The sequence below is a fragment of the Myxocyprinus asiaticus genome, chromosome 22, assembly GCF_019703515.2.
Source record: "Myxocyprinus asiaticus isolate MX2 ecotype Aquarium Trade chromosome 22, UBuf_Myxa_2, whole genome shotgun sequence".
NCBI classification, from domain to species: domain Eukaryota; kingdom Metazoa; phylum Chordata; class Actinopteri; order Cypriniformes; family Catostomidae; genus Myxocyprinus; species Myxocyprinus asiaticus.
The window spans coordinates 30544469-30561651 of record NC_059365.1 but is presented as its reverse complement, the minus strand read 5'-3'; the positions used below and the strand labels follow the sequence as shown (position 1 = coordinate 30561651).

The 17183-nt window shown below is 39.3% G+C and overlaps 1 protein-coding gene across 4 annotated transcripts in view; it reads right to left on the bottom strand.

The window, feature by feature from the left end:
* The window catches only part of LOC127412608 (probable phospholipid-transporting ATPase IA), a 211888-nt gene that overhangs the window by 47132 nt on the left and 147573 nt on the right, over positions 1 to 17183 (bottom strand). For all 4 annotated transcript variants that reach the window (XM_051649090.1, XM_051649091.1, XM_051649092.1 and 1 more), the window contains one exon: positions 15816 to 15926. In XM_051649090.1, coding sequence (XP_051505050.1) covers positions 15816 to 15926 — 111 coding nt within the window. The remainder of the gene's footprint in view (positions 1 to 15815; positions 15927 to 17183) is intronic.

Sequence of the window (17183 nt, the reverse complement as noted above, 5' to 3'; positions counted from 1 at the left end):
CAAATTTACAAAAAAAATAATTACATAATTTTTCATAGTTCATTTCATAGTATGATTAATTGCAGATTTTGAAAGTACAATATGTAATGATGATGTTTTATAAAAACATTTTCCAAACAAAGTCTTCCACAGTATAAAGATAGAAAAGCACTAAAATAGCATCAGTACAAGTAACATTAAATGTTTCGCTTAGTCTAAGTGGGAGGTTGACTAATTGAAAGAACTAGTCCCCACATATTCAATGCAATGGGCATTAAATCTCTTTAATTCTCATCCTCCACAATATTAATCAGCTGGCAGACTGTGGCTATCTGTCAGTGTAATGACTCTGGGCGGACTCATTGCAAAGGTTCCGCCCTTCTCCGACCAGTGTTTATGCTGGTTTATGCTTTTTTTTAAAATGGTAAATGCGTTAATTGCGATTAAGAAAAATGAATGTGTTAAACCTTTGAAATTAATTGTATGCGTTAACGCGTTAACTTTGACAGCATAATAAATTACAAAAGCACAAAACCAAAAGAAATAACAGGCATTTAGTAATGTGTTGGTAGATGACATTAAATACTTTTGGAAATTTGACATGTCAGTGTGACATGCTATACCTAAACTAACCTTTTTAAACAGCATTTTTAATGATGTATGACTTAACACAGGACCATTTAAAATGAACTAAATAAGGCCAAAGCATATTATAATGGTGGCAACTTCAATGAAGTAAGTTAATTGGACCTATGATATACACTTTCCCTAATACATTTATATACATTTTATCTTGATGTTGATAAAAAAACATTATGTGTCTAATACCCGTGCACATAGAAGTTGGAATTAAACGCACTAATATAGGATAAAAGTAAATAGTAACTGTATGCTTTCCAAGTTATCCTAAAGGAAATGGTAACATATTAAGGACAATGACAGGACATATGAAAATCATTAATACATAAATGTGTGTCTAATGTGTAAATATATACCCTCATTAATCACATATTCCCTACTTTGTGTGTACTTTTAATTTAGGTTGATGGATGTCTGTTGTTTTGTGTGGGGCCTCTCAGTGCTGGAAATTGGCCGAGAGAGACTGATCAGTCATGAAACCCATGTTGAGCACACCACTCCTTTCTGCAGTCTTACACACTGCATCACTGGAAGGGACTCTGTCCAACATCAGTCTTAAAAGGACAATAAGCCATGTGCAGGTCAGCCTTTTATAAATAATTCAAGTTTGGAGTGGCTTCAGGTTTATAACTAAACTTAAAGTTTATTTTTAGGGTTTCAAAATTCATAAACAAAGAGCAAATGTTGCAGTTGATCTGTCCTGTTCTGACTTGAGTTGCTATCAAACTGTCTGTCTGTCTGTCTGCACTATAAATACTAATAGTTATCTAAATTGTAAAAACAATCGTTTACTCAACTTAAGCTTAATTTTTCACTATTCTTACACATTTTAATTAAAGCGGCACTATATAACTTTGCACACACTAGCGACGTCTGTGGTTGAAATTTAAAATTGCAAGCAATTTGCGGAAGAAAACACTTTACGTCCGTCGTGTTTCGACACTGCTCCTTTGGCGGATGAATCTCTTGATTTGAGCTTACCTGGACATTGCCTGTTTGTGATCATAACTGGGAGAAATCATGATCTGGAGTCATAACGTGCTATTTTTATGTTGATATTATTATCTTATATGATTAAACATTTAAAAATGAAATATCACTTGCTTTGAAACAACACTCTTATTTACATATTTTGAATGAATGAATTGTACACTTTTCTGACACTACACTCAAAGTGCTTTTACCACCAGTTACAAGTATATTTTAATATGATTATACAAATGTTTTATCGACTATTAATGTTTGTATTGTATTATACTTATCAATTTAAGAGGTGAAACTCGTGATACTGCTGATTCGAGTTCAATGCAAGACTTTATTATTTTTACATTATTAATCTCGTCAATGACCGATAAAAACATTCACTGAGTAAAGGTTATTTGATTTCGTCAAAGATAACGAAGACGAGACAAAAAAAGGCGCATATATCATGACGATAATTAAATGGTTTTATTAAAGCATACTGTTGACAAAAATATGATGATAAAAATATACTGCAAGTTATTAACAGAAGAGGAAACATCTTGATAATCTGTAAATAGAAGAAGATATTAGATATGGATTCATTTAATCCATTAATCCAGTGTGTTGGGCATTTCTCCGCTTGAGCTGCGTAAATTGATCGCGCTGAACACCGGAAAAATGAACCGCATTAAACCGGGGTATATACCTCAATAAAACACATCCTATTTATACATGAGATTCATCAATATATCCACAACATTTATGGAACAACTTAAATCTGCACAACGAAACGAATGAACGTGAACTTGAATAAAATGATGCGCTAGTCAGAATATGCGTAAAGGACGTATCCCGTTGACGTGGAAAATTTTTTATTGTCTTTCATAAGGGGCAAATTATTGGCCTGCATCAAGCAAAGAAAACAACTAAAGAGGAGATTACTAAAATCACTGGAATTGGGTTAAGAACTGTCCAATGCATTATTAAAACCTGGAAGGATAGTGGTGAACCATCAGTTTCACAGAAGAAATGTGGTCAGAAAAAAATCTTGAATTATAGTGATCGGAGAGAGCTTGGTGAAGTCACATCGTAAAATTGACAGCAGAACTCACGGCTATGTTTAATAGTGAAAGTGCATTTCCACACACACAGTGTGATGAGAACTTACAGTATTGGGACTAAACAGCTGTGTGGCCACAAGAAAGCCACTTGTTAGTGAGGCTAATCTGTAAAACAATTTCAATTTGCTTGGGAGCATAAAGATTGGACTGTGGAGCAATGGAAAAAGCCCAGGTCCAGATTTACCCTATTCCAAAGCGATGGGCACGCCAGGGTAAGAAGGGAAGCGCATGAAACGATGCACCTGTCAATCGTAGTGCCCATTGTACAAGCCTCTGGAGGCAGTGTTATGATCTGGGGTTGCTTCAATTAGTCAGGTCTAGGCTCAGCAATGTTATGCAGCAATAAACAGGAGTCAGCTGACTACCTGAATGAGCATGTTATCCCATCAATGGATTTTTTCTTTCCTGACGGCACAGGCATATTCTAGGATGACAATGCCAAGATTCATCTGGCTCAAATTGTGAAAGAGAGGTTCAGGGAGCATGAGGAATAATTTTCACACATGAATTGGCCACCACAGAGTCCTGATCTTAACCCCATTAAAAATCTTCGGGATGTGCTGGACATGACTTTATGGAGTGGTTCGACTCTCCCGTCACCAATACAAGATCTCGGGCAAAAATGAATGCAACTCTGGATGGAAATAAATGTTGTGAGATTGCTTAAGTTTGTCGAAACAATGCCACGACGAATGCGAGCCGTAATCAAAGCTAAAGGCGGTCCAACAAAATATTACAGTATCCAACTTTTTTTTTTTTTTTTTTTTGGCCAGGCAGTCTGTCTGTCTTTCTCATGATGTTTGAAGATAATTTAATTGATAAAAGTTATGATTAGTATTCTAATATCAAAAAGAACAGCTATGAGATGGCTATTATAGCAAACATAATGCTTTCAAAATATTAAAACATAAAGAAGCCCAACTATCTTGTCATGTGAAGCCACAGCCTAGTCTAAACACATCTTTACTCAGCAGACAATCCCCTGTAGAAATGAAAGAGGAAGAGAGAGAGACTGTCTGGATGTTAGTGCTGGAGTTCCCATGACTTCAGCCAGAGGGGATTAGAACAGCTCATAAATCAGCACCATTTCCCACCTTGATCAACCCCCAGTGACTCACAGCAGAAGCACCTGATCACAGATCAGCCTTTCTGTCCAAATAAATGATGTTTAGACATAAGAATATATAAACCGTGTCTATGCAAAAGGTCTAGCTCCAACAACCTCTACTAAACGACAGATGATTTCCTACTAAAGGAGAAAGATGGAGAGTAATTGGGATTGATGGTGTAGACCATGGAGAAGACCTCAAATGAGAAGAAGAGCGAAGGAAAGATCTCTAAAAATTAATGAGAAAGACTCTAGTGGCACTTTTAGACTTGCTCTTGTTAATCACAAATGGCACAAGATTATCCTAGTCTTTACTCGTGTACATCAGACCACCATTATTGTGAAGACGACTGTGTACGCCAACCAGTCCTCCATATGTGTGTGCGAGAGGCCTGCCGTTAAACATACCCCAGAGTTGCTGTGCAGTGCCACAGCCAGGCAGACATTTTCTTGCTTCATTTAACTCAATTATGAAAGCGTGAATTGCTACAAAGTTTTGGGTTTTGATGGAACCCACCCCCAACCATGGCCCCTGCCTGCACACACACTGAACATCCACCAGCCCCTCTCATTCAATAGTGCGAGCCAATGCATGAAAATGTTCCCAAAACAAATGTCTGTCACCCTTCCCCCTCCATTCTCTCAGATAAAGATTGGAGGATCGCCCGTACTCCCTCAATACAACCCCCTACAGTTACGCCCACCTGTTCCAACTCCTGTTTCTCTTTCCATCAGATGCACTGTACCGTGATGTTGTTTTTAAAAGAGAGCTGCAGTTCCTGAAACCCTGATTTACACACACACACACAAACACACACACACACACACACACACACACACACACACAAACGTTGGGCAGCTATCATTATGAGGATTCTCCATAGACATAATAATTTTTATACTGTACGAACTAAACCCTAACCCTACCCCTAAACCTAGCCCTCTCAAAAAACTTTCTGCATTTTTACATTTTCAATAAAACATTGTTTAGTATGTTTTTTTTTTAAAGTGATTTGAATTATGAGGACACTAGAAATCAACCACATTTATAGCATAATACCCTTGTAATGACCAGATGGTAACCTAAAAAAAAGTTCTGGTAAACCACTTAAACCTGCCCACATACACACACACACGTTGGGTTTTATGAGGACTCTCCATAGACATAATGGTTTTTATACTGTACAAACTTTATATTCTATCCCTTAACCCTAACCCTACCCCTAAACCTAACCCTCACAGAAAACTTTTTTTGCATTTTTACATTTTCAAAAAACATAATTTAGTATGATTTATAAGCTGTTTTCCTCACGGGGACTGACTGATTGTCACTACAATGTCAAAAATTTCAGGTTTCACTATCCTTGTGGGGACATTTGGTTCCCACAACATAAGGAATACCTGGACACACACACACACACACACACACACACCAAATAAGGACATTCCAAAGACTTCTAATGTTTTAATATAAGGTTCATTAGAATGACTTTAGACTAAACCAAATCCAAACCCTACCTCTAAAACAAAAAACTCTGATTTAGCTCACTTTAGCAAACCATTTTGTCTCCAAACTATACTGTCAATGGCAAAACTCAGTAACTACACTAAAGCTGAAACTAGGAAAAAGGTCTCAAAAGGTCCTTAATTTTAGTGTGGATTTTATAGTTACAGTTTTCTTTTAATTTAGCATAGTTGAGTAAAACCTGTCTGTCACAGTAGATTTTAGTCTAAGACAGGGGTTTTAAAAAATGTTTGGACCCGAATGAACCAAAAACATGATGATTCCCTTGTGAGGATCCTAATGTCCTAAGATATAAAAGCAGCTATAGAGTATTTTCAAAGAATAAATGCCCATCTATACTGTGTGAGAAAAATAGGAAGAGTAATATCATAAAGACAAAATTGCTTTGGATAAATGCGTCTGCTAAATGCAGTGTTGGATGTATCCGATTACCAAAGTAATTTGTTACTGTAATCAAAATTACTTTTAAGTATTATCACATTAAATTTTAAATGAATTAAAATCAGATTAGTTACTGACTTTCAATTAAAGTAATTTTAAATATATTGCACTAAAATAATATGCATAAAACATTTAAAATATGAATTCATATATACATCTGTAAGCATTTCTGTGACAGCTGAAGGGTGTGCGACAATGAATGATGAGGAAATATAGACATTTTGAATTTGTTTTGGAGAGTAAAATACAATAATTAGAATTAATTAGTTAAAAGAACAATAATTAGTAATGTGATTACTTTTTAGAGAAGTAATTAGTAGTGGATTAATTATTTTGAATAATTTACCCAACACTGGCTAAATTAAAAAATTTAATTAAAAGTAAATGTAATTAAATGTGAATGTAATAGTTAGCGACAACTGCAAACTTGCCCTAGAGAGACACACAAGTTCAAACTATTCTTTTTTTTTTTTTGGATTTTTCCCCTTTTTGGAATGCTCAATTCCCAATGCACTTTTAAGTCCTCGTGGTCACGTAGTGATTCGCCTCAATCCGGGTGGCAGAGGATGAATCCCAGCTGCCTCCACGTCTGAGACCGCCAACCCGTGCATCTTATCACGTGGCTTGTTGAGCGCGTCGCCACGGAGACATAGCGCGTGTGGAGGCTTCACGCCATCCACCGCGGCATCCACGATCAACTCACCACGTGCCCCACTGAGAACGAACCACATTTATAGTGACGAGGAGGTTACCCAATGTGACTCTACCCTCCCTAGCAACCGGGCCAATTTGGTTGCTTAGGAGACCTGGCTGGAGTCACTCAGCACACCCTGGGATTCGAACTAGCGAACTCCAGGGGTGGTAGCCAGCGTGTTTTACCACTGAGATACCCAGGCCCCAAGTTCAAACTATTCTTAAAAATATGTACGCTGCAAGGAAGGAGGGATGAACACTTTTTCCACTATACACAAATACTTTTATTTCTCACTGTTAAAAGTATGGTTGTCAATAGAATAAAATGACTGATTAATCTCTTGATTTTTGACCAGTTTTATTATTATTTTTTAACACATTTACTCTGAAATTTTCCACAGACCCTTAAGCATGCCGTTGCTGTGTTTTGCCTTTGTACGTTAGTATAGCCGAGTGCAGCAACACACACATAAATAAATGACAGATGACTAATGCTACATCATGCATTGCATTGTTCTTGCAAGCAAATCACATGGTGCAATTACATACTGGACTTTAAGGAGCCTCAGATACACAATTTTGCCCAAAAGCCACATGTCATACCGAATGATTGTGGCCAGGCATGCTGGTAGTGGAACAGGTGGGTCAGAGAGCTGAATTAATGCAAGTTGCACTCATTGAGGGGCTACAGGCTGCAGGATATTGTTGTGCCAAGTCAAAAAAAAAAGAAAAAGCCTCTATTTATGTGCAGCAGTACATGCATATGAGAGAGCGTTTTGGTCTGGTCCTCTGGGTACTGTGAGTGCCCCTCTCTCGTTTTTTCCATCAGTGAGACAGATAGATTGATTTGCTCATTAGGGACTGAGGGCACAGGCTGGAGGGTCTCTCTCTTTTCCTTCCCTTGCTCATTCAGAGCAGTTCGGCATGGAAGTGTGACTGGCCTCTACCCTCTGCTGCACAATCTGAAAAAGCCAGGAGTGTGTGTATGTGTGAGAGCAAGATTGTATGTCCCCATGAGACGCATCCAGAAGGGCTCATGGCATATATTTTAAGTGAATTTTGAAATCAGTGATTCCACCCCCGTCTTGAGGTTGGGCGGGAAAGTCCAAAGGGAAAGAGAAACCGAAAGAGAGCGAGAGAGAGCGAGAGAGAGAGAGAGAGAAAGAAATACAGACAGACAGTCCAAATTTGCTCCTTGTTCCTCCTTGGAAATCCTGCTAAAGCCAATTTAAGATGGCAGCAGTGTTCTGGAACATGTTAGCTGTTTTTTTGCTGATCCAAGCAGGTCCAGGCTGGTATAAGTGGTTGAGTAACTTCACTACCAGCTCATATGAACCTGGGTGAGTTGATAGACCATCTTGCAATAGCAATAAACCAGGTAAGATGTTACAAAAACAGCTCAATCACTTTTAAATATTATGAGCTGGCTTAAGGTCCTTACCCAATATGGTCTACCAGCTCACCAAGGTCCCCGTCAGCCAGTAGCCCAGCTGCTAAACCACCTAAACCAGGTTGAGCCAGCTAATAGCCAGCTTGAAACAGCTCGATACCAGATGTCATGTGGTTGAGCAGCTGCACTAAAAACTGGTGGGGACTTGGCTGTGTTGGTAGACCAGCTACCATTTTTGACCACCTTAATCTGATATGACTTGGTTTTTTCAAAAGAGTGTTTAAACAAGATGGTCTTCCAGCTCACCTAGGACCTACCAGCAGGTATTTCAGCTGGTCAACCACCTAAACCAGCTTGGACCAGCTAATGATCAACTTGGATCAGCTAGACAATACAAGTTAAGCTGAATTAACAGCAGTTGTGGCATAATGTTAATCACTACAAAAATTTATTCTGATTCGCCCCTCATTTATGTAAAAAAAAAATAAAAATAAAATTATTGTTACAGTTAAGCACTTACAATGGAAGTGAATATTCCAGTGAATAAACAATAAAATATACATCGCTTCAAAAGAATAGCGACAAGTGGTAAACATTATACATTGTTACAATTATGTGTTGAAATGTGATAAAATCGCTTATTAACCATATCTGTGTAAAATTATATCCATAAAGTTGCTTGACGAGTGTTTTCTTTCCTGTGTTGACATATTTCCTATATATCCCTTTTTAAATATCCAATAGGCTTTATAGTTAAATTCTCAATCTAGAGAGCATTTGATTGAACAAAACTCTGAGCAAGATAAGTCAACAATATTTGTTGGTCTGTTTTCTCCAAAGAGACAGACTGTAAATTTTAAATCTGCAAAGAGTGAATTTTGTCCACATTTATGAGTACACAAGCATGTAGATAGCCTCAAAGCTAATAGACATGAACTAAAAGCCACAAAACATGAACTTAGGTCTTCAAAACTTGGGCCTTTAAAAAACATGGTTTTAGCTGGATTTTCTAACAAGGGGACTCCTTAAAATACAACTGAAGGCCCCATTCAGAAAAACCTAAGAAATGAGGGCAAGACAATACAGAAGGGCCATTAAAGTGCATTTAGTGTGTGTGAGTGACAGAAGAACCAAAAGGACCAGTTGGGCGTTTTAAAATGATGGCACCAGGGAGACTGCAGGGCCCTGGGCCTCTTCTTAGGCCTGTCGTCTTTCCTTAAGCCTGCTGATCTGTCTGAATGAGGCCCTTGTAATTACCTCAGAAGTACTACTCATGCGTCAGCCCTGCCGGAGCCTGCTGAAGAGCTGTCAATCAAGCTCTCAAGATCCCAGCAGGATAATGACAGCATGCACAGCAATTGGGTTGTAACAGTGGCTTTCTGCATGTCTCAAAGCAGCTAATCCAACTAACTTTCTGAAAAGCTTTTTTCTGATTAATTTTTGCTCATGTCGAAAGAATGCAAGACCACGGAATAAGGACTAAACAAACCAGCATGGCAAACGTCATGAAGTTAATGCAAATTTAGTTTCCTACAGCCTTTAAATTCAACTGTCTAAAAACAACTGACTTAGACTTAAACGACTTGGAGGAAAAAGGGGGAAGATCATATACTGTGGTTGGGTTACTGTTGAACTGTATGGAAACAATTCTAGAAAAGCTCTAACAATTCTATAACTTTGTTCAAAAACCTAATGAGCTGCCTTACTGTCTAATGCCTTAATAGGCAACTTCTTTCTTTCGGAAGAAAGTCATACAGGTTTGGAGCAATATGAGGGTGTGTAAACTACCCCTTTTACATGCTGCTTATTGTGAGAAGGGTTATAGGGTCTAGTAAATCTATCTTGTCGATTGTCTGTAATTCATTTGAAAGACAAACCAGTGCCAGAGCCTTCATATAGTACTTGGGTATCCACGGGCTGGTTAAAAAATTAGATGCACACATACACTGAAGCATAAAATTGCAACCGCAAGTTGAGAACGCTAAAAAGGCCACTAACATCCTTATTCCAATTCCTTCAGGTTAAAGTCTGGAAAAATTATATGAAGAGAAGTCTTCATGGACTCCAAGGTAAACCTATTAGAGCGACAAATGTATCCCTTTAAGCGACCCTTGGGAAGCAAGTGTCTTGAATATCATGCCCTTACAAAACAGAGGTGTTTTTGGTGTGAGGCAAGGAAACTATAAAGCTTTGCCCTATTTTACTCCAAAAGCCCCTTATGGGTGGGTGGGGGGGGGGGGGGGGTGGCATTTTCTGCTCATAACAAAAGGAGATATATTCATCTCCAGGAGCTGGGAGCACTGGGCACTTTTCAGTAATTAAAGGAGAGCTTAAAGAGAAAAAGGACAAAAATAAAAGTGGCGAGAAGCATTCGGAGGGTGTGTTCCAGTAAGGCCATTTGCTGTACGTTGTTGTTGCTTGCCTTATCTTATGCAAAGTAAGAAACAGAGAGGCAAAGGGAATTGGTTGTTTCTTGACTGATGAGAAAGTGTGAAATGTTATCACAGCCAGAAATGTTTCTGTTCAAGGTGAACTTTGGTTGTGGAACAAAATATGATAACCAACGGGAAAACCCATGAAAGAAAATGAAAGCCACCCTGCACAACATACCAAAAATGTTTAAAATATAAAATTCATTGAGCCATAGTTTCTTACAGCTAAAGGGTTTTGAGTGACCACATATTCCCACAAATTTAATCCACAGTATCTCTAGAATGTTAAAACTGAGGAAAAACCCCTCATCTCTGCTACTTTTAGGGAACAAGACCACAGCAGCTTCCCAAATTCCCACATCTAAAATGACAAAAGCATGTAAACAGGAAAAGGCCATAATATGGGCCGATCTACATCACAAACCAGCCCACACTGAATGATACAGCACAACATGACGGAAATACCATAGTTCACCCAAAAAAGAAAATCTGCCAACATTTACTCACCCTAATGTCCTTCCAAACTTATACCTATATGACTTTCTTTTTGTCATGAAACACTGGCCACTTTTTTCCCCATATAATTAGTGAATGCGGATTGGGGTATCAAGCTCTAAAGTTACCAAAAAACAACATAAGTTAAATAAACTGTCCATATGACATGTGCACTATATTCAAAGTCTTCTGAAGCCATATAATACGATGAAAAGCCCAACATTTGAGCCTTTATTCACATATTATTTTCCCCTCTATTGTAACTCCCATTTTTGATTTGCATTCCTGCATATTCCAACTTGCCATATCACAATCGATCACATGACGCACAATCGCCAATGACAACTGGCCACGTCACATTAATGTCATTCATAAGGCTATTTAACATGTTGATGCAGTGTGATTAATGAAATAAAAAAATAAACACAATTCATCAAGCCCCCTGACCCTATGTAATAATGAGAGGAGCCTTACACAGTAGAACCTGTCCTTGAGTTCAAAGACAGCCAGACGGAGCACTACTCTGAATGCAGGGGTCTCGAGAGGGATTTTTAAAAGTTTCAAACTGCATTTAACTTGACACAGTATCCAAAACGCAGTGTTAATACTGAGACCGGGGTAACGCGACGCAACCACAGTGAGATGATCAAAAGCATCTGTCTGACGAACGTGAACATAGACCAACCAAATGTCACAAGAACACCTCCTGTGAGAACAGCCTGATGTACAGATTGGCTAGGGTGATTATTATATATTGAATTATCTTTATTTAGGGGCCTTTCTCAGCAAATAAGACATATGCGATTAATATCGATTTAATTATAAAAATTGGATTACAAATAATTGATTGACAGCCCTCGTCATTGACGTTAAACCTGATAAAAAATAAAAATAAAATAAATAAAATAAAAATAAATAATAAAACCTGATCCTGTTTCCTGGGTGAACCAATTCGTGGGGGGAGGGGGATGGTAATCTGAAATCTTGATTCATCTCCATATGGTTGTTCTCACAGTCCCAGATAGTCTTTGGATGCCAACAGGCAGGAATTTGTGGAGCTTTTCAGAGATTTACCACAGCACATAAAACAAAATGAAGATGAAGGAAAAGACGGGTTCACGGGTTTAGTGGCACATAAGAGCAAGAGGGCTAAGGGGGAAAAAGATGGATTTTTTAAGTGCTCATGTTTTTGTTGGGGTTGCATGCCTCATGAGAGCTGGTTTAATACTGCTGAATGTGTGTTTCCTTTATTCCTGATGGCAAATGCTCTCATGATCTCAGACATTCTCAGGAAGGCAAGAATGTGTAACTCCCAAAATCTCTGTAAAAATTGGCCATTGCGTTTAAAAGGCCAGACTACTTTAAGACGACTTCACATCTGAGGCATACATTTTTCTTTACAAACAAATGTGGATAAATATTACAGGAACAAGACCCTGTATAACATCCTATCTGGTTTATTTTGCGATAATGACCGGCTGACTGCATATTATCTGGCTTATTATACGGTTACTTGCTAAATAAATACGTAAATTACATGAAATATTGAGGTGTTTAAATTATTTTGTTATGTGAGAAGAAAGAGCACATGCATGATATTTAATAAAATGCATTGTATAACACAAAACCGAAATATTTGACCCCTCCTAAAAAAAATGCCACGATTGACCAAACAAATTCAAGTATTCCAAAGAGCCACTTTTGGTTTTATTTAAACAGCTATAAAATCACACTGGCATGAGGTGAGCATGATCACAGGTCCATTTTATGGATATCAGAGACCTTTGACATGATATAAAATGACTTTCAATGGGCAGGACTCTAATGTTCCTAATTTTGCCTCTTTTTGCTACTAAGTCAGTCTTCTTTCAGCTTCCGAGAAAACAAAGCTTATCACCGAGGTGTAATGTCTCCTAAATCAAGTGTTTTCAGCTGCAGATCAAAACAGCCAAATGCCCCTCATGATAATGCTGGTGCTGTTAGCAGCCCTTTAACTTGTCAGGTCACTCTTGGTCAAATCTCTGAACCTGCTATCAGCACCAGGACTGGAAGCTGTCAAATACCATCAGATGGATAGCCTGTGGCCTCCACATTGACAGACCTGTATTCCTACAGCCGGACAGAGTCTCTCACTACCAACACACGTGCAATAATGCATGCTTTTTTTTTCTCCAAAGAGTGGCAATTCAATGCACATAAAAATGACAATAATGGTTAATGCAATAATAGGCTTGGTTATTATTAAACTCTCCTCTTAAATGGATAGTTCACACAGAAATACAAATTCTGTCATAATTTAGTCACCTTCATGTCATTCCAAACCTGAATTACTTTTTTTTCTTGCACAAAACACACAAGGGGAAGTTTAGCTGAATACTGCATTGCTGTTACTTTTCAATGAAAGCATGTAGAGACCATGACCTATCCAAAAATGTATTTGCATATTCACATATTCAAACTTAGGATGTCACGATTGGTTACAAGACATACAAGAATTTATGGTGTTTAGTGTTATTGACGTAAAATGTGGCGAAATCACCTTCACGTTTGAATAAGCGCAAATGAGAACTGAGAGATATTGCAGAGGGGAAGATTTTAAGAGAATAACGACTAACATTTCAGTCTGTTGATCACACAAAGCTATCATATGGATTCAGAAGACTTGGAGGTAACACTTTACAATAAGGTATCGTTTGTTAACATTAGTTAACATGAACTAAGATGAATAAATCCTGTAAAAGTATTGTTCATTGTTACTGTTAGTGTGACAAAGTCTGACAAAGTATGACTTTGAGTTCTTTCTGAAGGAGGAAGCGGGAGCTGGGTAAACAATCCAACGTGAGTTTTATTTCTACACTTTTCAGTGTCAATCAACAAACTGCATTTCAGCACAACATAAAATGCATGAGCACACAGTCAGCATCGTGCGTCTCTCTCTCTCTCTCCTCCGGCAGTCTGGACACCCTTTTTATCCCCCTCCAGCTCTCACTAAAACACAGAACAGCTGTTAGATATAACTTCCCACAGGTATTAATCATTACCATTCTCCTTCTCCTGGCCTCGCTCTCCACAGACGTCGCTCGGCCACGGCCACATCACCACATGCCCCCATCGCCCGACTCAGGCCGAGGAGCCATCCGGCCTGTGACTTACTCCCCACCCATTTCTAGAGAGGAAATCTACCACAGCTATCTGCCCCCCCTGGCCTGTGGACCACCTTGAACCTAAATGGCTGGAGAGCCAGATACCAACGGGTGATCCACGCATTGGCATCCTTCATGCAATGGACCCATTGGAGTAGGGCGTGGTCAGAACATAGGGTGAAGGCCCTCCCAAGCAGGTAATACCGGAGGTTGAGGACCACCCATTTGATGGCCAGGAACTCCTTCTCAATCGTGCTGTACTTCGTCTCTCGCACCGAGAGCTTCTGATTGATGTACAGCATGGGGCGCTCCTCCCCAGATCCACCAGAACCAACACAAAGCGATGCCCATGTGCCGTCCGCTCTAATGGCCTGATGAGGTCAATACCAATTCTTTCTTAAGGTACCTCGATCAATGGAAGGGGGCACAATGGTGCTCTTGGGGTGGCCGGTGGATTCACCAGCTGACATTCATGGCATGCTGCACACCACCTGTGATCATCCCCGCGAATGCCTGTCCAACAGAAATGGGCCATTAGATGGTTTAGTGTTTTTTCTAGCCTAAGTGACCCACCATCGGATTATGATGAGCCATCTGGAATAGCATTGTAAGGGGGTTCAGTGGAAAGGAGGAGGCGAGAACCGGCTTGACAACTTAAATAACAATTTAATGAACAACTTAACCAAGAACACACAAACATAACCATACACAGGGCAGCTGCCTGTAATTCTCTCTCTCTCTCGAACTGTCGTCCCTGGCCACATTTATCCCTCACGCGCCCCATCAGGCTGATTGGGGACCGGGCGTGCGTCATTCCAGCCCGGCCCCGCCCTCCTCGGCTCTACAAGCATTTCCCGACGGCTCTTCAGTATTAACAACTGGGTTGTATCCTCAAAATATGTGTGTGACGAGGAGGAGGGATGGGGCCAGGCCATGAGTGCGAATGGCCGACCCCCAATCGGGCTAATCAGACGAGGAGAGGAATAAAGCTGAGCCGGATGCGGCAGTTCGGGAGAGAGAGAGAGCCACACACAGCTGCCGTGTGTGTTTATGTTCATGTCTTTTTAAATTTTCATTAAACATTATTTTGATGGTTTGTCTAGTTCCCGCTGCCTCCTTGCCAATTTACCCGTTACATTGGAGGGATGCGCTGTCGTGGAGTCCTCGCCACTGCCGTCCGCCCAAAGCAGCAGTCGCTGCCGTCCGCCTGGAGCAGTGGAGCCGCTGCCAGGGGCAGAGGAGCTCGCTACCAGCTGCCAGAATTTGGAGGGGCGTTCCATCTGCCAGGGATCGGAGGACTCAACATACAGTAATTAACTTTTTTTAAATGAAAAGTTGTATATGTTAACATTAGTTAATGCAATATGAACTAACATGAACTTAGAATGAACAATTGTATTTTTATTAATTAACATTAACAAAGGTTAATAAATGCTGTAAAAAAACATGTTAACTGTTAATTCATGATACCTAATGCATTAACTAATGTTAACTAATGGAACCTTATTGTAAAGTGTTACCGACTTGAAATATAGTAGTAAACAGGTCATAAGGATTATGTTTTTGGTGCTTTTTGGTCCTTTTTAGATCTTGACAGCTGCTGCTCACTGTAAGCTTTCACAGTATGAAAAAGAGCCAGGAAATTCTGCAAAAATTCTCCTTTAGTGCTCAATGGAAGAAATTAATTCAAACATCTGGAACAACTTGAATTTGAGTAAAAGACAAAATGTTCATTTTTGGATAAATTTTCCTTTAATTACGGTGGGTTTCAAAATACTTAAATTAAATATGGTACTACATGCATTGACTTTTGAGTATAAAACCTTTGAATGTTATATACTGTAGAACATACAAACTGTCCAACCCAAATTTCTTACTCTTCTTACCTCAATAATATACAGTACGATGTTCTTGTAGAAGCAATACAGGATGCACTTGGCAACGCGGTTGTAATTCCAGGCGCCGTGAACCAGCAGAAGATTCTTCAAGTACTTGAACTGCGAAAGAGGACAGAAGACACATGGAGATAAGTTAAAGCTGATTATTTTCACAAGACAAGATGGGGGGAGGGGGGGGGGGGGTTCCCACAGAGACATGTTTCTCACAAACATTCTTGAGAATTTCAGCTAGTCTGTTTTGGAAGACTTTCTTAGTTCTTGAAAAGCAGAGGAAGAGAAGAATCTGTTTATTGCTCTCTCTGGGCTGAACTGGATTGTAATACAGTTTGTTGATGATCCCAGTTTTAAAATACGTTGATGGTTGAGCAACTTGTGCAAATGTGGAGAGTTTATGAAGATTAGGAGCAGTTTAAAAAAATCATATACACTACGTGGCCAAATGAATGTTGGAAACCTAGATGTTGGTATATGGCTGTGGGTATTTGCTCCCATTCAAACACAAGAGCATCAGTGCGGTCAGGCATTGATGTTGGCGATGGGGCTCATAGTCTGCGATCCCAAAGGTGTTTAGTGTGGTTCAGGTCTAGGCTTTGTACAGGCCAGTGAAGTTCTTCCACACCAGACTCAGTACAAATTTTTTTTAATGGACTTCACTTTGTGCATAGAGGCATTAACATGCTGGAACAGAAAATGTACACCCCATTCTACTTAAAATATTTGTCTAAGGACATATGTTTGATTTTATGCTACTGTTAGTAATGGCTGTAGCTGAATTATCCAAACCTGTTAATTAGAAGGGGTGTCCACATATTTTGGCCATGCAGTGTAGATAGATAACGTAAACATGAACAGACATTATCCATGAGAGCACCCTGAACGTGACTGTTATAAACATCACTCTGTAAAACAAATAGCCAGGTCACTCCAACAGAGGCAGAAACAGCAGGGTGGGATTTAAAAGGTACACAGGGTGTTTGAGAGGCACAAGGGTTGTTTGACTTCTTGATGTGAGGAGAGAGAGAGCCGTTGAAAGACAGACTACAGTTGGAGTCTGGTTGTGCAGCTCTCGACCAAGGATTCTAAGCCGATTTTTAGAAGAATAACTCAGCTCTAATGGTTCATACAATGCAAGTGAATGGTGGCCAGAACTTTGAAGGTACAAAAATCACAAAAAGGGAGCATAAAAGTATACTTAAAAATATATTTGTTTCTCACCCACACCTATCATATCACTTCTGAAGACATGGATTTAAGCACTGGAGTCGTATTAATTATTCTATGCTGCCTTTATGTGCTTTTTGGAGCTTCAAAGGTCTGGTCACCATTCACTTGCATTGTAAGGACCAACAAAGCTGA